We start from the raw sequence: 23,428 nt of genomic DNA on the forward strand, positions 1-23,428 counted from the left end.
AAAAAAAAAAAAGGTCCATTAATACTTAGATGGTTACCAAGCATTTAGGGAATTCCTGCTCTGCTCTGCACCCTTTTAGACCCAATGTAGTGCAGAGAAGATATGCCTTTGCTCTTGAGGGTGTCAGAATTGACTGAGATGACAAACTACTGTCCAGCATTTCAGACTGTCCCAGAACTGACTGCATGTGGTCTCACTGAATCTGCTTTGCAAGCTGTCCTTGCTGATCCTAAGCCCTCATCGAATCTTTGCCAGGAAGGCTCTTAGTGAAGTCAGCCAAGGAAAGTCAAAAATTTGGAAGTGGGAGAATGTGTCTCTGCCTGAATCTAGATTTTTCCACATTAAAAATATTTGAAAAGAACATCTGCTATTCAAAGACGTTTTCCTAATGATTTTTATGTTTTGCTGTTTTGTTTTTCTAAGTAGAATGGATATTGAGACAAATGTTTATTTTAGGGAGTTATTTTTGGACACCCTGCAGGATGATTTGTATCAGCATGGATATTTGCTAGTTAGATACGTTGAATACATATCTCCTACTAATTTTGTGTAGAGCTGAGGCCTTGATTAATGTCACTTACTTTTTTATATTCCTAAATCGTTTTGTGGCATTTGCTGCAATGATTTCAGAAAATGGCAGAGAAAAACTAGCCAAGTAATAAACATGAATAAACAAGGCAGTAGTGAGTGTGGCCCACTCTGGGTGGACTGCAGATTTAAGAGAGGAAATATAGAGCTGGTTTTTATTCCTTAGATGCCTGGGGTTTTCAGGGTTGGGGACTGCATTCCCCCTGGGGATGAGATGATTTTGCTACATTTCAAGAGACCGACAGAAGCAAGAAAACAGTGGGAGGAAATCAGCAGTGAAAAAAGTCTTTCTTCCTCTTGTCAAATGGGAAACAGTAAGAAGAGAAACAGGTACCATAGTCTGATCCATGTTTCCCGAGGCCAAACAATTATTAAGTTGAACTCTCTTCTCTAAAGCAGAAGTTTAGTTCAGACCTTTAAAAAACTTGACTCCCAGCTTGGCTTTCTTTCCTTACAACGCTATTGTAATCGCCCAAAGCCGTTAACACTTCCCTTCTTTCAACACTCTTCCAGTTCTACAGCTGTGTGTTAACCCACCCCTTTTCCCAGCTGGGTCGTGAGTTCTTGGAAGACAGCCTTCCTGTTTTCCATCCCCATAATTATGCTTAGCACAAGGTCTGGCCTATAGTTGCTGCTCATTAAATATAAGTTAAATAAATGGGCACTGCAGACTTATAAAAAGAGAACTCCATCTGGTATAGCTCAGTTACTTTAGGCTTCTAGAAGGCAGGGATGGGGTCATCAGCTAGGGTTATGCTTCTCAGGTGGAAATGAATTTACTCTCTCCCAGGCATCATATGTTAAACAAGGTTTTGGAAGCATTTTGTGTAGCAAGACACAGGTGGAAAAATCAAGCTCCTCCAAGCAGCAGCCAGACTGAGGCAGAAGAAAGAGGAGTGAGGGAAAGAGGCAGTGAGAAAAGGGAAAAGTGAGTGAGATAGGGGGAGCGGGAGAGAGCTGAACCCATAGCAGAGCAGAACAACCTGTATCTGTAACCATCTGTGCAGCTGGATTGGAAACCCAAGTCGTGTGGGTTTCACCCTGCTCATTAGATCTAACCCAAATCACTTGGTTGAGAAAACCCGACAGGAATGCAGCTTTGCCCATCTGTCTGCCCCAACATGGCTTCTTCCCCATACGTAGTTTTATTGGCTTGCTTTGTCTGTGCTTTAGGAAAATTGACAACTGGATGAGACGCACAGGATGCACGCATGCTGCCTGTCGGTAAGTAAAGGCTCCAGCTGTTGACTAGTGCTCAGATGCCTAATGGATAAGGAGCTGGCTGCATCCGCAGGGCAGCTGGCGCTGGGGTAAAGGCCTCCTTGGATCATGTAGCACCCGTGACGATCATGCAAATCCACTGGGACTCTGACTGCTGGACGGCCATAGCTAAGGAAAGCTTCCGATAGCTTTCTCCACAGACCAGGATCACTGATGTCTTTTCTGCTTTCAGAAAGAAAGAATGCTTTACCTCCAATGACGGCCGAATCACTGCGAATGGCATTGGTGAGCGGTTCCCGCTCATCTGTCTTCCCAAAGGGATCTGAAAGGGGTCAAAGACACAAAATCTCATTCCTCACTCAAGAGAACTACAGTGTGGAAACGAGGAGCAACTCAGACAAACATACACAAACAAGAAGCATATGAATTATCCTGCCTCTGCCTCATAGCTCCACAGCTGTTAGTTTGCATGTAAATTATAGGATAAGGGGTTAAATCAGCCCTCTGCTGGCCCCTGATGTCCCCTGCTGCTTTGCTCCTCAGATTTTATGCATAGCAAGGACTTCTAACCTCAGGCACTCTTGTCTCACTGCCTAAGGGCTCTCTTTATCTGCAAGAGGATTCCATCAACAGAGGACAAAAGTATCAGAGAATCAACACCCCACAGGAGCAACCCTAATTGGTGAAAGAGGGACTGTGCTCCATGTGCATATATGATATACATATATATAGATAGATATACTGTGTGAACATTACCACACATGGTACCAGCAAAAGAACATCAAGCTTAAAGGCACAAAAACTTTTGTTCAAACCTTTGCTTTGCTTCCTGTTGGTCCCATTGAGCAAGATCGATAAATTTTTCAATAAAATTTTGCACGTGCTAAAAAGGGGGTAATTCCACCTATATGGATGTTTAGAGTGCATGTGCAATTTCAGGACCTGGTGGGTACTATGCATTCAGTAAATAGCTGTTATTATTGCTGTATCATTTCATCTTCAGGAAATGACTGCAATAGAAGTATTATTGTTTTATTTATTTTTTCTTATTCCAAAGATAAGGAAACTGAATCTGAGCCGATCAATAACGTGTCCAATGTCCCGCAGATCATTCATGGCAGGGTTAGGATGTAAATCTCCAACTGCCCAGTCAGGCCCTTTCTATTATTCTTCACTGATACTTATAACAAGACCAAGACTAGTGATAAGCAGGTAGCAGAAGAATTCAATTTCCTTTCTTTGCTCACAATTAATTACTTAGGGAGCAATTAATCATGTCCTGCCTTGTGACACCATTGGGTTGCCATGCATCATTTAAATTTTCTTATCTGTAAAATGGGGAAAAAATGATAGTCTATCTCATATGGCTTTGTAATAATTATGCAAGTTTGTCAATGGTTTAATAATGGTGCATGATACAATGAAGGTGCTCAATAAATCTTGCTGCTTATTAGGTTTATGTTGATTATCATGCTCCTTTATAAATACTAAAATTGTAACTCTCCATCAGGGTTCAGATCATGGCCTTCTTTTTCTTTCTCTAAACTTCACTGGGTTCTCCCATATTTAGTCCTTGTACCTCTTTTAATATTGTAAACCTCGGTAGCCTTGATTTTCACCAAGTTTTCTAGATCCCAGACATATGTTGATGATATGTTGTTAATGGTATGTTGATACCCATGTACTCAGTTTGTTGCGTCTAACCCTCTAGTGTTTATTTAAGCTACAAATGAAACACTTCAGCTCTGATATGACGAAAGCTTCAGTAATACAACCACAAAATACCAGCATCCATGCTCAATGATCACCATCCTGCAAGGTAAGCCCCAGGAGAGACATCCATTTACTTCAATTGTGCTGCCTCTGTTCACGCCATGTCTCAGTCGGCTTTAACAGCTTTAAAAACATCCTTTAGTTTTAATCCCTCCCTCCCTCCCCTCTTTGGGTGAAAAATGAATGACTCAGTTCAGTAGTATACCTCATAAATGCTGTATTGAAAAATCATCACTCTTTGAAGAATCATGTGATTTTTGCAAAGGCTGAATGTTACTGGAAACCAATCAGTCCTTAAAGAGTGACTATTTTTGTGCCAGTTATGATAGTGAAAAAAATATACTATGTTCTCTTCATTTAATACCAGAAGAAGAATTTCCAAAATATTTGAAACACTAAACAAAATCATAGCCAAGAGCCGCATTCATTTAGAAGGAAGTGTGTGTGTGTGTGTGTGTGTGTGTGTGTGTGTCATATACTTACATTCTTAAAAGACAAAAGCCAATCATAGTACATTAGAACTAACCCTATACAATAAAAAATTGATCTGAAATAGATTGAGGTTATGGAAAAGAGTTTGTAACAGGATTGAAATGCCTTATGTTTTTTGGAGTTTTTTTTTTTTTTTTAGGTCCATAATGCATGATCTAACATTTTATAGAACTCACTATTTTTGAAATGTCTGAGTCCCCCACCTGTACCTTATGATTAATCCTCAGAGGGTTACCCCTGATTATTAAACATTCTAAACCCCTCCAGGAAATGCACCTCTGCTTACGTAGTATTCTTTGTAATGGTTTTCTTCCTTCTGAAACCTGCAAAAGCCTCCCTATGCAACTGTGCATGACCCGATTTTCTCTACATCTAACATCAGTTCTTCTGAGAAGAATTACTTGCTCCTTTCTCTGTGTTCCATACCCACCCGGAACTCTGCTCTTACTTCTGCTGTAGCATTCAGCCATTGGGCATACAAACTCATCCCCTCACCTCCTGACTCATCAACTTGCACCAGATTTGCAGTTTTCTGACATTAGGGACTTTGAGTGTTTGGTTGTTTATATATTTATTATTTATATATTATTTATTTATATATTTATTTATTTATATCTCAACCCACCACTGAAGTTAACACAAAGTAAGACCTTAATAGATACATAACGAATGAGACAAAAGGAGAACCCCTCATTGTGCAAGACACCCCAAGATGACTTTTTAAAATAAAATGATAATACTTAGTGTGTAAAAGGATATCCAATACATTCCTGGAAGAGCAGAATGGACGGGCATATTTGATTTAAATATTTTCTAAGCTATGAAAAAGTAAGAAGCATTTCTTTAAAAAATAATTGCCTTGGCACTAAGGGTCCTTGGCCAAGGGTTTTGGATAAAGGTGCTCTCATCTGAAACAGAACCTGTGTTTTTTGAGCAAATTTCTCAAGTTATTGAAATCCCTTTGGTGTGTTCAGTAAATAAAGACTTTTTTCTTCCTACAGACACACCAAGTACCTATCACAGATCACTGTTGGGAGAGTCCCTAATTTGCAGGAAAATCATGATAGTACAAATACTTTTGTAACAGTGGGTTTTCAACATCCACCATCATTCTCAGTGTGTGTTGTGGGAGGGTGTGGGTGAGTAGGGCAATATCAGAGTAACCTGGAAAATTTTATAAAAAAGCACTCAGACTTATCCCCAAACTCCACAAGTCATATCATATGAGCAGTCAAATCTGAACAAAGCATGTGTCCTGGATATTTAGAAATAGCTCCCCAGAAATCTCTGACAAGGCCCCTTCACTGAGATTAGAACCACTTCAACTGCATAATGTCAATGCACATTCTATTACTATTACTTTTCTATCTATACAGTAACAACATATTGATGTCTCCATTTTAAATAAGGAAGATGGTGAATAAAAAGTGATAGAAAACCAGTTTATGGGCAGATGAGTAATAAAATAAAGACTCTCTCTCTCTCTCTATATATATATATATAATAGGGGGATAAGTAAGGGGCATGGGATGTTTTGGGTGTTCTTTTTTCATTTTTATTTTTTTAATTTATTTTGAAGTAATGAAAATATTCTAAAATTGATTGTGGTGATGAATGCACAACTATATGAAGATACTGTGAGCCATTGATTTTATACTTTGGATGGATTATATGGTGTTTGAATTCATCTCAAACCAATTACGTTTTTAAAACATGACAGAAAAGATACTTTAGAAAGTGGAAAGCAAGATGCATGATTTTGCTCTGACAGTGGTGGTGTGGGAATTCCTGATCTTTATAAAAGGGATCATTTTAATGACATGAATTATAACCTTAGTCCAGCAAACCAGCCTGCTTCCCTGCCCCTTCAACTTGCCAATCCTCGAAGGAATAGCCATTTAAACAGTTGTGGTAATACATATATATATGCAAATATTCATTTACTTCTAATTAGTTATCATATTTAAAATGCAATTATATTAAATATGTTTGAAGCGTCACCCAGGAGAAATGAGTCATATGTCTTAACCTCCTGTAATCATGCAAGGTAAGAATCCCTTCAACCTGGAGGCTTCTAGAAGATAAGACACATAAGTCCTAACGAGGAAAATTCCTTTGAGAATTCCTTTGGCCTTTTTTTTTTGGTTGGGTGTACCTGATGAGGAATGCACCGTGGTCACTGGATTCACGTCCAAATCTATCATGGAGCCACAGCTGGATTCTGTCAATGCCCCCAGGACAGTGACAGGTGCAATGGTGGCATGACGCAGGGCTGCCTTCAGCGGGGCTATGTGGTTGTACTGGACTGAAGACAGACACCCAGCAAAACCCAGAGTGTTTGCTTTGGCGACTTCAGGATCCAACCCAAGATTCTCTGCAATGTGAAAGACAATCAATCAGAAGGTGTTTTCCATTTTCAAACTCTGCATGGCATCCCTTTCAAGTAATGTCTGAGAGTACAGAAATTACCTTGTCATTCTTTGAGAAAGGAAAACCCTCTCCTATTTCTTTCTTTATTTCCTATCCGCAAACCCCTCCCTTGCTCCATGCACCAATATATCAACATATTTCATGGAAAACTTCTAAGGCTATCTCTGCATTGAGGTAAAAAAAAAAAAAAGTAAAGAAAAAAAGACTTCACACTCCTAAACATTCAATCAGGAATTATATAAGGAGTAGCAACAACTTAATAAATCCATTCTAAATAATAGACTTTTATAAACTTTCTATCATCTCCATCAACATTTAATGATGGCTGCCTATTATTAGTCTAACATACTACAAAGCTCATTCTGACATTTCATGTGAAAACATAGCAAGAGAAAACTTGAAAAGAAACAAAGAAATCAGAAGTCAAAGTTATCCTCCCAGAGTTTTACGTATCCATTATTTTAAGTCTTCCATATAGACTGACCACCTATTCAAGATTTCCACCTGCTTGGTTCTACGTGTGGGGTTTATTGATGAACATGGGTTTTCTATGACAGCACTCAACTCCCCAAAGCGTCTTAGAGTCTTTAGAAAAGATGAAGATGCAATCATTTGGGATTCACAGCAAAACCACTTGTCTCGTGTTTCAGGAATTATTGGTAATAAGATAATTCAGTTTCCCATTTTTCTCTTTTAACAAGGAAAACTTACAGAAAATGCAATGATGCAATTATATAAAACCAAATGATCACAATGAATGCTTAATAAACCATTTATTTTTTATTATTTCTGACATACCTACATGTTTCAAACAGTTATTCTCTAATGAAAGTCTGTTTATTTTCTGGATAGGGTAGGGCTCTCCTATCAGCCAGGGTAAATTTTAATTTAATCCAATTCATAAATGTTCAAAGAGTGCCTCCAGTGATCTCCAAGTATATATTATGTTGGCAGTATTGAGGAAGAGAAATGATTAAGAGAATATAGAAGAAAATGAGAAATGAGCATTCTTTAATAATGCCCTTTCTAATGTATGTCCTCATTTAGCCTTTCCCTTCAACATTCATTCAAACTTCATCAACATTTCGTTCCTCTCTTAAGTATACAAAAAGAGAAAGAAGGCATGTGTATTAGTTTTATACAGCTGCTGTAACAAATTACCCCAAACATGGTGGCTTAACATAAAAATGTATTAGGTCTCAATGGGCTAATATCAAGGTGTTGGCTGGGCTACATTTCTTCTGGAGGCTCTAGGGGATAATCTGTTTTCTGGCCTTTTCCTTCTCCAAGAGACAACCTACATCCTTGACTCATGGTCCCCTTTCACTATCTCTAGAGCCAGGAATGTTGCATCTCTCTGTGACTTTCTTCCACTGTTCCACCTCTTTCTGACTCTCCACCTCTGCCTTCCTCTTCTACCTGTAAGGAGCCTTGTAATTACATTGGACCCACCTGGATAATCCAAGATAATCTATTATAAAGTCATCTTATATGCAACTGTAACTCCCCTTTGTCTTGTAACCTAACATATTCACAGGTTCTAGGATTTAAGTTGTGGACATCTTTGTGGGCCATTATTCTTACTTGCATACCATGTCTGAGATTTTGAAATAACTTTCCAAGTGACAGTAATGAAAATACAATAGAGATGTGGAGCAACCCTCTGCCTCATTGTGACGAGGAAAGAAACTTCCACAACTTCTGTCTTCCAAATGGTCAGCTAAACATCCTACAGTGGGGGTACATATTTGTCACTTACCCATGAAATTACCACATATGGGAAATTCTTATGACAACTTACAATGCCTGTGTCCCATAAAAGACTTATTGGATGTTGTTACATAATAGTCATCCAGATGAAAAATAAATAGATAAATAAAAATCTTTAATAAAGCCTGGGTGCTATTTTCTTGGGTAGCAACAGAACTCAATGTACCCAGTTATAATCCAGAATACACTTTTGTTACAGATTGGAAGTTAGCAAGGGATAGAGTTAGAGATCAGAAGTATTTTAAGAGACAATAGGAAAAACAAGGGCATCATGAACGGGCATGAGGCCTTCACTTTACAGGATTTCAAAGCAGTGGAAAATGACATGTCATTGTAGCCTTAAGGGTCTACCTAAAAAATGACAGATCCCATTCTCAGAACTCAGCTGGAAAGAAGTCTACACTTGTGCCAAGGTCTTTGGAGGACATTACTATAGTGACTGTCAGAAACACAAGCTCCAGTTACAAGAATAGGCACACAGATAAATTTGGGGAGGGCCAGAACATGACATTCTTTCCTTAAAGGAAGAATTGTTGTGAGTAACATCTTATCTCCAGGGAAGTACGGGTATCCTAGATGTGTAACAAGGATAGAAGCCTTGAGATGTTACCAAAAAGAAATGAAGAGAACAAGAGTCTTTGATAGGAGAATATTTTCCATATGGGGGCTCATGCAGTGGATTCTTACATTCTTACATAGATGGAAAGGGAAAAAAAAATAACACGATAAGGATGGTTCTGAATTATTTTTGCTTCTTCACATTCTGTTGAAAAATAGATGGTGGGGAATTATTCTTAGCAAACAAAAAGCTGCAAAAACTCAATATTTTACATTTATTTATATCTACTCTATAATGTTGAAATAATTCTTCTAATAATATTATTTTTATTCCTCTAGAAAGTTGTTTCAGCTACATGTTATCATCCTCCCAAATTTACAGATGAAGAAACTGAGGCTCAGAAAAGTTAAAATGTGTACTGGAAATAACATGGCTGTGTTGAGGTTTAAACCACAGTTTTTAAAACTTTAAATGCCAAACTCTTCATTTAAGCTCTGTTGTCTCCCTAATAACCCCCTCCCCCAATCTCATAGAATAACTCAATTCTATGAGAATAAGAATCACAAATACTAAGGTAAGGTAAGCACAAGTTATTAAGATCGAATGCTTTACAGAATTCACCAACTGTATATTATATTAAAGACATAATGCATTTCCTAACCTATTTAGTTCAGTTTTTAGGTTACAACTTGTGCCAGTTTGGATGTATTATGTCCCCCAAAATGCCATGTTCTTTAATGCAATCTTGTGGGGGCAGATTGATTAATCTTTCTGATTAGGGTGTGACCAGCTGATTGAATGTTTCCATGGAGATGTGACTCAATAACCCATGGGTGAAACCTTTCATTAAATTCTCTCCATGGAAATACAGACCACCCTCACTCAGCGTGGGTCTTGATTAGTTTACCGGAGCCCTATTGAAAGCTCAGACAGAAGGAGCTCAGTGCTGCTGCAGCTTAGAGAGATATTTTGAAAATGGCCACTGAAAGCTGATGTTGACGATTTGGAGAATGCCATTTTGAAACGCAACCTGGGAGTAAGTAGATGCCAAACACATGCCTTCCCAGCTAACAGAGTTTTTCTGGATGCCAACTGCCTTTCTCCAGTGAAGGTACCCGATTGCTGATGTGTTACCTTGGGCACTTAATGGCCTTAAGACTGTAACTTTGTAACCAAATAAACCCCCTTTATAAAAGCCAATCCATTTAAGGTATCTTGCATAATGGCAGCATTAGCAAACCGGAACACAACTGCACTGACTTCATGAGGACTTGGAGGGTGGAACTAATTTTGTGCTGAATTAGAGGTTAAATATCAGAGACAAACATAACAGTGAGCACAGCAACTCAGAGGCAATAGAATGAGAACGTAAGCAAACACCCCTCCCCTGGAAAATACCAGAGTTCCCTTTCTCACTCTGCCTACGATTTTCTGCTGACATGAAAAATTCCCATCTGAGCAAGATTACCAGGCTTCTCCTTTATCACTTACTCCACTCCCTTGAGAAACCACATGAATCTTATAAAGAAATAACTACTGCATTTCCAAACTTCTTGTTTACAGTTGCCTTAATTTCTCCCTCTCAACGCACTTTAAATCACTGAAATGTAGTTTCCGATTCTCATTAGATCAGAGGAACTCTGACCTCAAATACTGGTGTAGAAGCGGCTTGCTGTGCTGAAAAAGAACATTCTGGAGATTGGAAAGTCCTGAGTTAAGGGAATCATGTCCCTGCATACACAACCCATGTTTACTCATCCCTGAGCTTGTTATGTCACCTGTGAAAGAGTGAGGATAGTATATGCCAGGTGAATTGTGATGGAAATAAATATAATAATGCAAGTAAGAGTCTTAGCTCAGTGCCCTTAATTACATTGACTATAATGATGATATTGATGATGATGTTGATGATAATGATCTTTTATTCCTCCTACTAAATATTAGTTCCAAACTTCTTTGCCTGGGTTCAACACCCATGTAATGCAATGCTCAAGTAATATTGAATTTATATGCAAGAACTAAGTTGTAAATGCTGACCTGCTCACAGTGAAGTTTCTCCACTAAAACTTTACTTCATATTGACTCACAACAGAATAAAAGTAGTATTCAAACTTTCAATGCTTAGGTCTTTGTTCGTTAATTTTTTATAGACTAACTTTTTCAGGTCCTTTTCAACTTGGCTTTCTACTTTATCTGCAAACACCCTTATTTTTCAAAGCAAAGCTATGCTCCTCCATTAAAGCAGGTAGATTCTGAGATGCCAAGAAGAGCAGAACGGAAACAATTTTAGCTCCAGAATGTGCAACACTTAACACAGTCACAATTGTTCGACATGAAGAGTGACAGAGCCAATCCAGACTCTTTATGGATATTAAAAAGAAGAAAAAAAAATCAGCTCTTTGCTAAAAACACACATGGCTTTAGGATGTAATGTGATATCTGCTATATGGCAAAAGCCATTTATGACATTTAAATCCTGAAGTGTCACAATAGCAGCCATGCAGAACCAGACAAGCTGGGCTTCTAAGAGAAAAGCACTGCACCAACATAAAATGTAAGTTAAGGAAACCAGTGTTAATGCAAAGTGTTAGCAGCATACACAAGTAAAGAGCTTTCTGCTCCAGGGCAGAGTTGGTGGTAACCTTCAGTTAAGGGAGGAATCATCTGAAAATATAACTACCTGGAGAATCAAATGCCCGAGAACCATATCTCTCAGAGAAAGCACATCCAGTTTTTGGGACATACTTTCTTCAGTAGCATAAAATTTTAATCCTGAAAGGGGAATCTCAAATTGTATTTAAAAAATAATACTTGGCATTTGCTTAGTGTTTCTATGCTTGTCATGGTGTGTTCATTTGTATACCCTTATGTAATGATTATGACTTGGTGAAGTCAGAAAATCTGGGCTAATGAAACCCAATTACCAGTTAGGAAAATAAAAATCCAGAAGATCAAGTGATTGCCTACAGCTAATTAACCATCCCTGGCCAATCCAGGCCTGGACCAAGGTTTCCTGGCCCCTGGCCTACTTTTTTCTATATTTAGTTCCCTTCAGTAAGCATTTAGGGGAAGTTGCTAGGGATAAATGTTTTTAAATAAATGCCTAAAAGGTGAAAAGATGATAACCATGCATGACTGGGTTGGGAGAATATTCCAGATATAAAGCAAAACCTGTATAAGGCTGAGGGTTAGAAAATCCTTCACATTGGAGACACTGAAAATCACATTAACGCTGTCTTAAGTAAGGCAAGAGATGGGTTGAAGAGAGAGGCCAGAATCAAATCGAGTTAAGGACCTGTTCCTTCGTATCCCTAAGGCATTTGCTTAATTCTATTCCACGGCTTTTATATCATGATAATAGTTACAAATCGGTCCCTTTTCACAGGGTGAGAAGCTCCTTGCTCTCAGGAAGCAGGTCTTTACTGGGTTTCTATCCCCATTCACTTCCATATAATGCTCAGCACACAGCACCAGGGCTCAGTAAACATTAATAAAAGGAATGAATGAATGAATGAATGAGTGAATGAGTGTTTCCTCATATCAACAGTAACACAGCCTAATCAGAGATACTATATAATTATACACACACACACACATATACGTACATATGTATAAATATGATTCAAAATCCTTCATTTCATTCTTCCAATTTCTAAGCACTGAGTTTCTTCACTTTTATGTTCACACTCCTGCCATCTCATGCAGAACTCTCTCTTTGATGAGGCAGGCCAAGTTCTGATGAGAACGTCATAACAATTTCTTACTGCTCTGCCAGGAATGCATACGGAATGCTTCTCTTCCTCATCTGTAGCATGTTGTTGGTCAGTGCTAATTGGAATGTTGGTGTGGGATCCGTGTGACCGCGGCCGCTCCGCATCACAGCGCCTGTTCTGTTCACGGTGCCCCGCGCTGCTCACCGTGCAGGATGTGCAGCTCCTCTCCGCGCTGCCAAAGAGGCTTCCCCTGAATGCTGCCTGACAGGCTCTTTTGCTTCACCTCTGGAACTAAAGTCCCCTCCCCTGGCAGGATTTGCTTGGGCTCCTTACCAAGGAGCCCCTCCTCCTTCCTCCCAGTCATTGTCTAGCACTGCAACCGGGTGTTTTCCTTTCTAAAGCTGTCCCACAAATTTGTGTGTCTGTGCATGTGTGTGTAACTATCAGCGCATTTCATATGTATAACTCCAGACTATATGCTTCACGAACGAAGCGTACCTCTGTGGTTTACCCCAACCACCTAATTTCTAACATAGAACCTTGAGGACACAGAAGATGCTAAATAAATATTTATATGATTTTGCATTTCACAGGGTCTGGCACGTGCTGGGTCCTCCAAGACTCTTCCTTAAGTAAATATATGGAATCTTACTTATGCATTAATTAAATCTCTCTCTCTAGAGAGAGATGCTGATGATACAAGAATCTCCATATCCACAAACAAAAATAACCAAGTCAATTTAGTAAACTAAAACAATGCCATTTGAGAATTAATTATTTCAACTGAACAACTGTCTGGCTAAACTTTACTTTTCATTTTTCAGTTGAGGTGCTTAGCTACATGCAGTATGTATAGGCAACTCTATGGATATAGGACAGCAACTATTGGATCAGTAAAACTTCAGCAACATATCAAAATTTTTAAAGTTCTATGTTATCACACATCCAATGCGAATCATGCTTATTTTCCATATTAAAAAAAAAAAACAAAAAACACTTTTCTGGCCTTCAGACAGGTATTTGTAAGTTGATGTAGAAAATCATTCCTTTGGATTTGAAAAGAAACAAAAGAATCCCTCCCAGTGCTCTGATTATTTGTTTGATGTGGGAGCAGAACCAGACAACTCAGGTACACGGTTTTATACCTGTGCCTTTACTTACGCTGTTAAAGGAAATGAGCAAAACCAGGGCATCTCACGTCCCCACAGAGAATCTTTTATCAGACTCCAAAAATAACAAACAAAAATACATTCTTGTATTCAGAATTGCCAATTGTGGAGTTAAAAGCACCAAGAAAATTGAAAGCCACAGTAGGCACCTTGAGTGATTCAATGGTATTTCTGTTTTTGTTTACGGAGGTAGGCACATTTTATTTGTTAGGAGGCTTTCTGCGGCAGGTAACAGAAAATCCAACTCGCAGGGACCTAAACAACACAAGGATTAATTATTTCACATCACAAGGGGTCCAGAGGCAAGGAGGGCTCTGAGCGCTGAGCAGCAGGGCTCCACTTCTCTGTGGCTGCCTTTCCGCAGGCTGGAGCACGGTGGTCCTGCAGCTCCAGAATCACTTCCAGATGTGGCAGTGTCCAGAAGCAAAAACATGACAGGGCTGTCTCATCCTGTGTCCCTTTTTAATACTTTTTCGGGCAACAAACACCCGTGCACCCTGCAGATGTCCTCATTGGCCAAAATGTGACATAAGTTTATGCCTAATCCAAGCACTGGTGAGGGATATGGACCATAATCATTTATCTGGGCCAGCTGTCTCAAGCTCCTTTACACCCAAACATCCTGAAGATATTTGGAATATCCATCTAGAGCTATGTTTATCTATCAATATCTATTGCATTAGAAGATAAAATTGGGACTTTTTACAGCAAGAACACACAAGTGCATATTCTATCAGGCATCAGAGAGATGACAGCACTGAGTGTCAGGCAGTCTCTGGAAAAGGCCACACTACGTATGTGAGAATGAGAGTGAAAAGACTCAAAATATCTGTAGTGAAAATAGTTTCAACACATGGATTCCCTGGAAGAGTCTCAGGATCCCACCCCCATGTCCCCCACCAATGTCCTTGGACAAAACTTTGAGAACCACAGACTGAGACCAATTAGGAAAAATCTGCAGGGATTGTAGATGGAGAAAGCCTTCCCGGGAGCACATGACTTCATGGAGGAGGGAGAATGCTTGAACAAAATTGAGGTTTTGTTAGGAAGGGGAAAGGGGATCAAAATGGGTGTTGGGTAAGCAACCAAAAATGTTGGCTATATTCATGCGAGCCAATCTCTGTAAGCCAAGCAAGTTTGACATTATTTATATATACATACATATATGCATGTATGCTTGTATAAAAATGAGGTACTTTTAATGCGTTATATATAGGCTTCTATAAAGACCCTACTGCTGAAGTTGAGTGGCCTAAATTCAGCAGCTGTCAAGAAAGACAATTGGGGCAATTCTCTTGAGACTGAATGACGGTCGAAACCATGCACAAAATTATCCCATGGGTAAGTCTCATATTCAATTTTTCTTTTTGTTGGTGCCAATTTTCCTCCATTCTGCTACCAAACTGTACCACATGACCTCATACTACCAGACAATAATATATGCCACTCAGGATGCCCTTGAAAGACTGCTACACAATAATACAACAGATACTAACTATTGAGCACCTTCCAGATTAAGTGCTGAAGTATCACACAGACAAATGCACACATTAGCTTTAAGACCAAGTGATGGGGCGTTATACTTATATGCAGAGGAGGAAAAGGATTTCATAGAGATTCAGCAAGATGCCTAAAGTCACACAGTGGCTAGAATTCCAAGTTCTCCCATTATTAATTATTTTTTTTCTCCCCCTTATGCATTGTTCTATCCTTTTGGATCCATTGACTAGTGAAATAACCAAGCCCCCAGAGTAGCTTACCCACCTTTACAAAATGGCTCATCTTGTAGTTCTGAACAGTCTTTCAACTAATATGAAATAGATAATTGTGCCAGTAGGTTGTGTTATCTAGAAATCCTTTAAAGAGAAACCATTATCAGCTTGTCGGGACAAAGGTCAGGGTTTGAGGCTCGAAAGAGCAGAACCTAGGGTACAGAGGCCAGCAAAGGGCCAAACTCTATATACTGTGAGCCAGGTGCCTGGCACTCAAAATTTCTAGAAAACAAACACCAACTGTGTTGCTCCCAAGGCTGGGAGGAGAGAGGATAAGACTTATTTGTCAGTGTATCTCTAGATTGTAATGGTGGTACAGGACAGTCTGAGCACAGCCTGCTACGTTTCCTGGTGCCCTCAAATAAACCCTCTGCTCATGATTCTGTTAAACTGGAGCCTAGGACAGGTGACACATGTGGGCTGGATCCCTTCTTGGGAAGGCCTTGAATTAAAACACATCTCCTAGCAGATGAGGATGTGCTGGCACATTCCTCCTATTGCCCTGAATATTTGGCTAAAGCAGATCTGTTCTATGGCACCAGCTCACCTCCATTGCTGTATCTGGTCCTTGGGGAGGGAGCAGAGTCCCCCCACGATGATGTGAGAACTGTGTATAGACTATATGCCTGTGTCTGCCATGGATTTTGACTAATGCCCAAGAGGGCAGCTGAGCTGCTCTGTCTCTTTTCTATGTGAGTAAATGTTTTTCCATCCAGAGCTTGTGTGAGCCATGCTTTAGCTGGAGACCCCAACACCTGCAAACCATGGAGGAGGTTGAGCCCCTAGGACTGCTTTTCTAGGTGGCAGGCTACCCTATGCCACCCTCCATACAGTGAGAAACATCCCCTGGAGGTGGTAATAGGTGTCTCTCTTTCTGCCCAATAACTTGGCATAGTGAGCTGGGTGCAGACAATAATCCAGTATTACATGGATGATTTTTATACTAAAATAAAAGAACCAATTAAAATAACATATTTGTATCACGGTGGCAATGAAGAACACATTTCAGCCTCAGGTTTTTTAGGTAAAATTCAGCTGAGAATGAAGTATACCTTGGGGTTTGGTTTTCAAGACACCAGCATAATCCATGGGGTGTCAGAATAATGCCCTCCCTCCGAGATGTCCATGCCCTGTTCCCCAGAACCTGGGAACATGTCCCTTACATGACAAAATGGGCTTTGCTGATGTGATTAACTTTAGGGTCTTAGTGTGAAGATCTTCCTGGAGTGTCTAGGTAAGCTCAATGTCTATATGAAAACCCAAGGATTTATATAAGAGGGAGACAAGAAGATCAAAGGCACAAGTAGAAGATGCAATGGCAGAAGCAAGAGTTTGGAGTGATTCGAGAAAGGGGTTGAGAGCCAAAGAATGCAAGTGGCTGGTAGAAACTGGAAACGGCAAAGAAACGGATTCTACTCTATCACGTCCAGAAGGAACGCTGCCCTGCTTTTAGCACAATTTTAGCTTTTATTTTAGATTTTAATTTTAGACTTTAGCCCAATGAGACCTATTAAATATTTCTGACCTCTAGAACTGTAAAACAATAATTTTGTGTTGTGTTAAACTGCCAAGTGTGTGGCAATTTGTTATGCCTGCAATAGAAACTATACACATAGGGACACACTGAGTGTGATAGCAGTTCTGTGTTTCTACTTCAAAACTCTGCCCAGATATTAATATTTTACTGACTAAAATATAATGATAATTTCCCCATTTAAATATTTCTATTCAATAAAGTTGGTCATTTCAAGCAGTCTTCACTTTGCACTGTTGCAATATGCATGATTTTCACTTGCCACAGTTTACTTAAATGTTATTAGTCTTCCAACATGACTCAAATTTCAGTTTCCATGAATATTAAGAGGAAATAATTGCATAAAGTCCAAACTTTGCTGCAAGTCCAATGTCATAGCTCCTCAGTCCACCAATCACTGTGTAAATAACAGATGAATGTTATGGTCAGTGACCAGTCACATCACTTCTTGCAAAATCTGCTGTGACTGTTCACTTCACATCTGTCAGTTGGTGCACAGACAGCAAAGCAAGTAGTTGTGTTGCCTCCTTGCATCTCAGAGGTAAACCTACCTGCTTTTTCAGTGCAATTGATAAATGAAAGAAGGAATTTGTCAACAAAGATGGAATTGCAGCAAAGAACCAAAAAGCAATAACATCAGAAGTGAAATCCAGATGGAATGTAAATGGTCTTATAAAGAAATAATTGACATTGGGAATGTTTACACCACTGTTTGAGATACTCTGGATATGCAGCCAGAGGGACTTAGTGAAGGCAAATGTATGGATATAAAGGAGGAAAGTAGTCTTGACAAAAAGTAGGATGATACTGCGAAGGAAGAGATGCTGACAAAATATTTCACATTAAAGGAACTCCCCAATACATTTTATGACATTAAGGGTGTGAAAGATAACATTTTGAAAGCTTAACCAAACCTAGAGAGGATTATGACAATTCACGAAAGCAAGAAAAGTTGCCACAAGTTACATTATGTGAAGAAAAGGCAAGAACCGTTCAAACTACTCTTGATAAGTTTTTACAAAGAAATAAAAAAAACTCAATAAAAAATAAATCAATATTTCTAAAGTTTTAAATTACAATGTGCTAGATAATTTAATTTTTAAATTTCTCTATACAGTAAGAAGGTTTTAATGCTTTGATCAAAAATGTTAAAGGTCATGGGACAATAGGAATTTTCTCATAAATTATTAAGATGATTTTACAGTTTAGTCTTGCATGGTCATTTTTAGCTTCCTGCACTACTATGCAAACCAAGGACCACCAGTATAATATTCTTGTGCAGATGGACTAAATTATGGTTTAGAGATTTGAAGTAACTTGTCCAAGATCTCAGAGTAAATGATGGCATCTAATTCCAGACAAAGGGTCTAGTGTGACAAATATAGTAACTCAAACAATTTGTTGAATGAATTTGTTGTGATTTGACCTTTAAATACTATACTATGCATTTTTCACAGCAATTGGTAAATATTCCTCCCCTGAACTTATTAACTCCTGTAACCAAGTTTTCTTATCTCAGACAGCCAATGCCCCTTCCTTCCTGAACTGCCCCCTTTCTTCAGGGGCCTGATGAAGATGTTAACTGACTGACAGTATAATCATGTTTGATGATTGCTTACTGTGCTCATCTTTAAAACCGTCCAGTAACATTTTAAAAAGAATCTTCAATGGCTTTGAGAAGAGAAAAAGCATATTTCTGGGATTTCAGTACAAGAGGTATTTTGGAACTATTATGTTTTGAAGCCTATTTCAAATCACAGCACAAATTCAATTCAATAAATACTATTGAGGATGAAGTGTGCACAAAGCATTGGCTACATTGTCTGCATAGGAGGGTGAGTGGGCTTAGCTCTTAGAACATGCACGACACAATTGTAGTGCAGCACCCACCAGTGGGAAAACTGCCATCTCAGACTCAGATGCCTCCCACCTGAAGGTGGTTTGGAGAGAAGGCTCTCTCCTCTGCCCCCTGGAGAGTTCCACACCTATGGCTCCTTCTTTAGATCAAAGCTATGCTTCTTTGTCCAGTCTCTTGAACGGATTTCTCTGGGTGCCCTCCATTTTTCCAGTATAAAGGAGTTCAAACTGTTTTTAATGATCCAGATGTGATCAAACATAAGTTCACTCACCCACTGACATTTCTCTAGGGCAGAGGCCTCAGGAGGGGTTGCCTCGACCCCAAAGTCAACAGTTCTCAGTAATTTATATCGATTTTATCATTATTCTTTTATTAGAACTTTTGGATTTGTTTAAAATAATAGCGTATCTTTTCATCTTTCCTCATTGTGTCTTGGGAGCCCCAAATCACAAATGATACCTGTGATTTTTAATTTGCATTTGACAGCATGTGTCAGAACAAACAAAAAAACTCGCTTAAATAAAGCAAGAGTTTGTTTCATTCTAAGTTAAGAAGAAGTCTGGAGTTAAGCAGTCTAGGGTTGGTATCTCACCTCCAGGTATCATCATGGACCCTGAATTTTTTTCAGATATGCACAACCCTTCCTCTCTGTAGACTGTGTCCTCTGTCTTCCTTCTTATTAAATGACTTTGGAGCTCCAGCCATCAACCCTATTTTCCAAACAAAAGAAAAGGGGGAGGGCTAAGGGCAAAAGTGTACATACTTCCTAAGTTGGGCCATTTAGAAAACCCTAGAGACATCTGCTTGTATACCATTGCCCAGGCAAAAATCTCTTGCCCATTCATAGCACAATGGAGGCTAGAAAATATAGTGGTTTTAACTACGAGCCTTGCTCCCTAAAAAAAGAAGGAAAAAACTGTCCAATTAGTAAAGAAGAGGAGGAGAATGAATATTTAATATTGGGTAGACTCTTAATAGTCTCTTCTCTTTACCTTCTTTCCCTTAAACAATTATCTATTTTACTTTCTAGTTACAGGTTTTCATGCACTGTGAATTGGACTCCCTGATTTCAAAGCCCAGCTCTTGTACTTCCTGCTATGACATCTTTTTACAACTTACCTGATATCTTTTGGGCTCAGTTTCCTCATCTATTAAGTGGGGATGGATATAGCACCTACCTACAAGTGGGAGATTGAGGAAAGCACACATCTTTTGAGTTTTCCCATTGAAAGGAAGGTTAGTTCCTTTCCCCTTGAATCTGAGCTGATTTGTGACTGCTTTGATCAACGAAGTGATGGTCTGCTGGTTCCAGCCCTAGTCTTCAAGAGAACTGGCACCTTCTTCCTTGGTTGCTTGGAGCCCTGAGTCTCCAGGAAAGAGGCCTCTAGCCCTGCTACAGAGATCATGTGGAGACACCCTGAGACTAAATGGAGAAGAGCTCTGCTGAGTTCATCCTTCCAGATGTCCCTTCCAAGGCCACAAGCATTCAAGCGAAACCACCTTAGATCCTCCAGGCTGGCCCAGCCACTGGCGGGGCACTACAAAGTGACTCCAGTCAACGGCATGAGCTGCTAAAGAATCAACCAGCCAAGCCCTGCCCCCAAATTCCTGGCCCACAGAATAGTGAGATATTATAAAACAGATGTTGGTTTAAGCCCCCAAGTTATGAGGTAGTTTGATATGCAGCAATAGATACTCAGAATTCTTAATTCACGGGTTTGTTGTGAGGCTTAACCGTTAAAATGAAAGTAAAGCTCTTGGCTTATTGTCTGGCACGTGCTAAATACTCACAAATTTTTAACTTGTGTACTATCTTCTAAAATCCCATACACCTGCCTGTGGGATGAGACTCCCATTGTCCAACGTAGGCCTCTCCTTGGGAGTCACGCCACCACAGAAGTGTCTGTGTTAATTAGCCTTTCAGCTAGTAGTTTGCTTAGATTTATGTTTCAATACTTTTTCCCTCTTCATGTACTAATTTTCTGTCTTCCTAAGATCGCAAGCTCTGGGAAATGAGGTTTATCCCTTATATATTTTATTTTAAGGACAGACGAATCCAGTTTTGCATATTGGGTCAGCCAATTAGTATAGGTATTGGTGGACTGGACCACTTCACTTTGTGTTCCTCCAGAAGCAGACCCCAAGGCAGGCATTAGCTTGCAAGTAGTTTATTTGTAAAGTGAAGAAAGCGCTGGTAGAACAGCAGAAGGGGCAAAGATGAGAAGGAATCCAGTAAGGGTGCATTATCAAAACAAACAATACTGTGGGCAACTAGTAGGGCTTTGTCTCACAGAGGAAATCCTGGAAACCAATGCAGAATATACCCATCATCCTTATCCAATTGACAACAAGGCAGCTGGGGCATGGATAAACCAGTTCACATTATCGTTGACTGAGGATTGTTCCCAGCAGGCATTAAATACTTGTCAGTTCTGGCTTTCCAGGTACGCAGGCAAAGCTTGCTTCAGTGGCAAGAGGAAGCCCTCCGAAAAAATGATGTTAGGTGCTGGAAATTGTAAATGAGCATTCATTGAAGTGGGAAAGGAAAGGGGATAGGACAAAATAGACCAGCTACATCTGCTACAGTGATGCCCAAGTGACTGACCCTCAATTTCTCCATCTCTCAAATCAGGACACAAATAATACAAAGAGTGATTGTCTTGAACTCTACATACATTATTTATAATGCTCACAAACTCCTGCTCTTGAGAAATCACAGAATAGAACTGGGGAGATAGCTGGAATGAAAAAAATGTTAGTTGACTGAAACTCAGTGACTCTACTTAAAAGCATAATAATACATGAAGTTCTTTACAACATTTATTCCAGTCACCCTAAGGAGAGCAGGCATAGCACAGATAACACTGCTGTGGTTTAAATCACTCAAATACTTTAAGAAAAGCAAAAAGTATACACGGAGCAAAAGGAAACAGCCTATGGGAACTCATGATAATAGAAATGTAAAGCACCAACTGCCGTTTTTATCATCGCGATTTTTGACATTAGCACTAACAGATAAGGTGCTTATTCACATTTTAATTTAATCATTAAGCACCAGCTATTTTGGTCATTCACGGAGCACTTGAATGACTGTCTACAAAAATAATCTAATCTGTGATTAAGGCTCTGAAACAAAGCACAGTCTTTCAAAAATATAATCTCACAGTTTAAGAAAGAGAGGTCTTGAAAAAAAGGCAATGAAAGTGTTATAACTATGAATTCCATCACTCCTCTGTTCAAAACTTTCATGTCTTCCCATGATATTTCTTATGAAGTGAAACAACCCCAGTCATATTGGTCCTTCTATCCCACCCCCTGCCTTCCCTGTTTCTGGCTTTGCAGAACTACCCCTCGACTCATGGGCTCCCCAAGAAAGGAAAGAAAGATAATATGAAAGAGAGAGCTCAGAGGCATGGAATTTCTCATCTCCTGACTTTTCTTTCAGGTCTGAATTCCACAGGAAATATATCTTCCATTTCCATTTGCAGATTCCCCTTCTGTAGCTGTGCCTCTACATAGCAACTAAATATTAAGCGATCTCTATGTGTTGAGCAGTTTGAACCCAAACATACAAGTGCACGCATATTCACAAACACAAACAGTATTACTTAATCATCAAAACAATCCTGAGAGGTAGTTATGATTATTTCTGTTTTACAGATAAGAAAACGGAGGGCCCAATAAATTAAGAAACGCATCAGAATCCCACAGCTAATGGGTTGTCTTACTTTTCCAGACTCATATGACAAATACCATGCAATGTGTTGGCTTGACAATGGGAATTTATTGGCTCATGGTTTTGAGACTAGAAGAAGTCCAAAATCAAGGTTCTGACGAGGGTTGTTTTCTCCCAGAGTCCGGAGCTTTCTGTTGCTGGCCACTGACCATCTTGGGGTTCCTTGGCTTGAATTTCTACATGGTGGTGTCCTCTCCTTTCATCTGCTTTTCCTTTTTTATTTACTTATTTTTTCCTGACTTCTGGCTTTTGGTTCCTCTTATGTTTCTCTGACTTCTGGTTTCTTCTCTTTATAAGGCCTCCAGTAATGTGGTTTAAGGCCTACCCTCATTCAGTGGGGACACACCTTAACTAAAAAATAACATCATTTTCAAGAGGTCCTATTTACAATGGAGTAATATCCACCAGAATACAGATTAAGATTAAGAACATGTCTATTTTGCAGTACATATTTCAATCCATCAAGCAAGTGGTAAACCCAAACTTCAGTCTCTATCTGCTGCCAGAGCTCATACTCTCTTCATTGTGCTCTCCTGCCTTTATAATCCTTGCAAATTTCTCTGCTGCTTGGGTGAGTCTCTAGCTGATAAATGAATAAATAGCTATCTCCTTCCATAGGGAGAGTTCCAGATTTAGAGACAAGCAATATTTTGGGAGGTAGCATGGGCTGCTAACTATGATAAAAAAGTAAGCTAACCTCTTCCTTCACTGGCTGTGGAAGCCTGGGATAGAAAGATATTTTAAACTGCTTAGAATCATTGAAAGGTAATTGTCCATGATCTGAAGTAAGACATTGGAGATCACAGGCTATAG

At 39.4% G+C, this 23,428-nt stretch overlaps 1 protein-coding gene across 1 annotated transcript in view; it reads right to left on the reverse strand.

Annotated features, from left to right (window-relative positions):
- CNTNAP5 (contactin associated protein family member 5) overlaps window positions 1–23,428 on the reverse strand; it is an 860,113-nt gene that overhangs the window by 7,646 nt on the left and 829,039 nt on the right. Inside the window, 2 exon segments of the mRNA XM_037849799.1 lie at window positions 2,060–2,131; window positions 6,230–6,448. Coding sequence (XP_037705727.1) covers window positions 2,060–2,131; window positions 6,230–6,448 — 291 coding nt within the window.

Source organism: Choloepus didactylus, chromosome 9, assembly GCF_015220235.1.
Source record: "Choloepus didactylus isolate mChoDid1 chromosome 9, mChoDid1.pri, whole genome shotgun sequence".
Classification (NCBI taxonomy): Eukaryota; Metazoa; Chordata; class Mammalia; order Pilosa; family Megalonychidae; genus Choloepus; species Choloepus didactylus.